This window comes from Monosiga brevicollis, genomic scaffold (assembly GCF_000002865.3).
Source record: "Monosiga brevicollis MX1 MONBRscaffold_30 genomic scaffold, whole genome shotgun sequence".
Taxonomy (NCBI): Eukaryota; class Choanoflagellata; order Craspedida; family Salpingoecidae; genus Monosiga; species Monosiga brevicollis.
The window spans coordinates 459,241-463,411 of record NW_001865067.1 but is presented as its reverse complement, the minus strand read 5'-3'; the positions used below and the strand labels follow the sequence as shown (position 1 = coordinate 463,411).

General features: G+C 54.2%; 1 protein-coding gene across 1 annotated transcript; it reads right to left on the bottom strand.

Moving 5' to 3' along the window:
• Positions 1 to 138: 138 nt before the first annotated feature.
• MONBRDRAFT_34141 (uncharacterized protein) lies at positions 139 to 3,470 on the bottom strand (the record flags this gene model as incomplete). Its single annotated transcript, XM_001749384.1, has 6 exons — positions 139 to 961; positions 1,192 to 1,371; positions 1,483 to 1,600; positions 1,759 to 2,021; positions 2,503 to 2,676; positions 3,233 to 3,470. 6 exons carry the CDS (start codon positions 3,468 to 3,470, stop codon positions 429 to 431), a joined length of 1,506 nt encoding a protein of 501 aa, XP_001749436.1. The 3' UTR covers positions 139 to 428.
• Positions 3,471 to 4,171: the final 701 nt, after the last annotated feature.

The window sequence follows — 4,171 nt, the reverse complement described above, 5'->3', positions numbered from 1 at the left end:
TCCCCCCCCCCCCCCCCCCCCCCCCTCCCCCCTGTGAGAGAAGTGCAACCGCTCTACTGTCTCAGCTCAAATCATCTTTCAATATCATGCGCAGCGTGTGGCCGCCTTTGTGATATAACAGGCAAGCTCCATTGAATTGAAATGTCCATTTTGAATTGGTATTTTCATTGAGTGTTCACGCCCGCGCTCCGTACAAAGGACGGGGCGCCCAAGTAGCGCTAAGCAGTGTTTCCGATGCATGCCTACATTTCACAAAGCAAAGGAGAAAAACAACAACAACAACAAAGAAAATCTCTAGGACTTGCCAAGTTTGTGGCGGGCGACTGGGGGACATGGACCAATCTGGTCATCTTTTCAAGTTCCGCTCAGCGGAAGAACACAGGTTGACCAAAAGGGTGCAGAGTGAAGGCCGCACGGCAGGCCATCAATCAATCAGAGGCCTGCGCGAGCAGAAGAAGCTGTTCTGCAGCTTCAAGGTCGGCATTGCCCTTGGCTTTGGTGTTGGCGCGTTTGGTAGGGGGCCGCCCCCGTGCTGCAGTCCCGCTCGAGTCGCCGGCAGCAGTGCGCCCCTTACCATTTTTCCGAGGGCCCGGTGCTGGCTTGGCGGTGGAGGCAGAGACGGGCGGTGAGGCTGAGGAGCCCTCAGAGGTAGTGCTTGGTAGAGCCGATGTTTTTGGCTTGCTCGCACTTGTCTTACGCGGCTTGCTCGTGCCTAGGGCATGATCACTGGTAGTCGTGGAAGGTTGGGTAACAGTGGAAGTCGCACCCGTTGCCGCGGCCGCAGAACCCGAATCGCGGCGCGAGCTCGTCGCTGATGCACTCCCGTCGGCGGCTTCGTCCTTTCCAGACACCCAGAGCTGCTGAGGAGGGGACTCTGGGTGACTCACGTGGGTAGTTTGGGCTGGTCGTCGCAAAGGGACCACCTCCAAGCCCTCGAGCACATCAGCAGAGATGGCGGGTTCTATTGGTGCCAACAGGGGACACATGGCGCAGAACCACAAAATGGAATGGCAAGCGATCCTCAAGAGCACATGAGTCAAGCCTCTGTCGTTCAAAGGGATGCGAGTTGTGGCAAACACGAAGCAACGCCAAAACAAGCCGATTTGTGCTGGAAAAAACAAGGAAAAGAAGAAGAAGAAGAAGAAAAAAAACATTGAGCAGCCTTGGCTATGAAAGTGGCAGGAAACGTACGGAGCTCGCCTTTCCAGGCAGGCTTGAAAGTTCGCGGAAGAAAGTCGTAGCCAATGGTGGCCAGGCCCCGCATGAGCGCAGCGCGCACGCGCCGTTGATGGGGCATGGGATTGGCGGAGAAGAGTCGGCTGATGGGGATGGAGGTTCCGCCGGCTCGCTTCACCAAGTGGCTCAGTTGGCCTACAAGCAGGTGGGTAAAGGTAAGACAAAGTAGTAACACGGGACCCCGAGCACAGGGCTTGTTGTCAGTAGCACAAACGATGACAGACAACTGCTTGCATTTCGACGTACGCTCAAACATGTCCGAGGGCTTGGTCATGGTGCCATCTTTATCAATAGGCAGGTCGAAGAGGAGGCTCAGGGGTTCGCGGCTGACGAGGAAGCTCAATGTATTGGAAAACACATTGGGCTGTTGAGGAAAGGCCCCGAAGCAGACACGGTGAGGATAATGATGGGAACAGAGAGTTGAAAACAAGGGGGTAGCGGATAAACAAACACGTCGGGCCTGGGCCCGAGCCGCAGCAAGACGCAACGACCACGGCGCCTGATGCTCCTGTGTGTACGTACCTCGTCGTCTTGCAGACTGGCGAGAAAGTTGGCAAAGTATTGTGTGGCAGAGCGTGAGGCTTGGGTGAGGTAGTCGCGCATGGAGCAGACCTGGCCGTTGCTCTTGTTTGTTCGGAAACTGAGGTCAAAGTGGGCTTGGCGGCCATCACGGGCGGTAAACTGCAGCTGCACGCCATAGGGGGGTAGGGCGGAAAACGCGGCGCGAAAGTGCTCTCGTAGATCGCGACGCTGACCGTCCCAGACCAAGTAAACGTCCCGAACGTCTACGTGCATTTGAAAATACGACGCGCAGAATCGGGTGAGAGATGCGGGAAGGTGTGGGAGGCTCGGGCGAGCGTCGGATCCTTTGCGTTTGCTGCGAGCCACCACAGAACGTACTGGTGTCGCGAAGCCAATGATGGACAATGAACAAGAGCGTCACACGTTTGAGATCCCAACTGCCGTCGGGTTTTCGCAGCCAAGCAGCGCCTGAACTGGGCTCAAGATCGGCCATCTTGTTTTTTGAAGAAGGTACACAACGTTGTCCCGGTGGCGATCAGTCGTTGCCCATTGCCTCTCCGAGAAACGCCTACTAAGGAGCGCAAAAAAAAAAAAAAAGGTCGGGTACGGATGAGGGCTGCATATGAAGCCAGCAAGGGCTCTTGAGTCTCTACACCAACTCCTTCGAAAACAGCCAAGAGAAAAGAGAAAAGAGAAGAGGAAGAAGCACGGTCAAGGCCTGTTACCTTCAGCTGCACGGCGTACTGGTAATTGTTGAACGCGACACGGGCAGGGTCTGCGGTTGCCGAACGTGTGATATGAGAGAGAGAGAGAGAGAGAGAGAGAGAGAGAGAGAGAGAGAGAGAGAGAGAGAGAGAGAGAGAGGAAAAAAAAGAAAAAAATCGCACAAAGAGAACAAAAGTGCGTCCTTACAAGAATCTCTCACCTTGGACACGAAAGACGTTTTTGGTCGCAAAAGGCGGCGGTGGGGTGTTAGTGGGTATTGTGGTCAAGAGGCCAAAAAGGTTGTGGTCAACGGCGGTGGTGGGGGAGAGTCTAAGCATGGGGAGGGGAGGGTTGATGGCATGTGAGAGGCACAGGTCATCCATCGTCGGCTCTTGAGGGAACCAACCAACAACAACAACAATAACAAGCAAAACGAAGAACAACCATGGGCAGTCGAGTTCTGGGGAGCTGCTTCTCCCCAAAACTGGACAAGCGGTGGGTGGGATGTGGTGGGCAAGCGAGTACTGGGTCGAGATGGCGCGCAAGCAACGCATGGGCTTGTGTCAGGCATTGGTCGTTGGAGCGGGGCACGAGCAGTTTACAAGCATGAAGCGCAAACGGCAGTGCGTTTGTAAACTCGTCAATCGCGCGATCGGGATGCGCAAGCGAGTGTGTTCTGGATGGGAACAATGATGGAGTAGTGGCACCGCCAAACGATAACATAGACACGTGAATTCTCACCCTATTCGGTGTTCAAATCTTGTCGAACCACCCGTCCCGACTGCCGTTTGACCTTTCAGCAAAATCACAGAGAGAGAGAGAGACAGAGAGAGAGAGAGAGAGAGAGAGACAGAGAGAGAGAGAGAGAGGGGGAGGCAGAGAGAGAGAGAGAGAGAGAGAGAGAGAGAGAGAGAGAGAGAGAGAGAGAGAGAGAGAGAGAGAGAGAGAGAGAGAGAGAGAGAGAGAGAGAGAGAGAGAGAGAGAGAGAGAGAGAGAGAGATCAACATTCAAACCCAAAGAGACGAAAAGAGAGAGATGCTCAATTCGATCAACTTAAGAGATGTTGTCATGTGTGTGCATCCCTTACCTTCAAAAGTACAGCTTGAGAAGAGAGATTATGGCCAACTACAACGTTTCAGAGATAGAAAGCGAGCTAACGCAGAGACGATCAGCACAGCACCCCATCATCACACGCATCAAACCATTCTCAAGGCAAACCCAACGTACTCGTAACATACCCTCACATCTGCACAACATTTGCTTGAGTGGGTTAGGCGTACCGCGTGGGTCTAAAGTGCCACAGTGGTTACACATTCATTCGAAAGAGAGAGCGAGTGAGGGAAGCGCGCGTACATATGGCAGCGGGGTCGTGGTGGGTCGTGTACATATGGCAGCGGGGTCGTGGTGGGTCGTGGTGGGCGGGTGCTGCTCGGGAAACATTGGTTTAGGTAGATGCGATGGCAGGTCGCAAAGCATAGTCCATCAGGTGGTGCGATGATGTGGCACGTCGTTTTGCTCTGACTCCTCATCTTTCCACACATTGCGCAACACTATGCCGTTTTGCTGTAACCGTTATGTGTGTGTGTGTGTGTGTGTGTGTGTGTGTGTGTTCAGCGCATTTTTTTCGCTGGTGAGAGCTTCTCTCTCTCTCGCTCTCCCTCTCTGTCGCGATCAGCCCGTCGTGCCCTCTCTTTCCCTCTCCCCCACC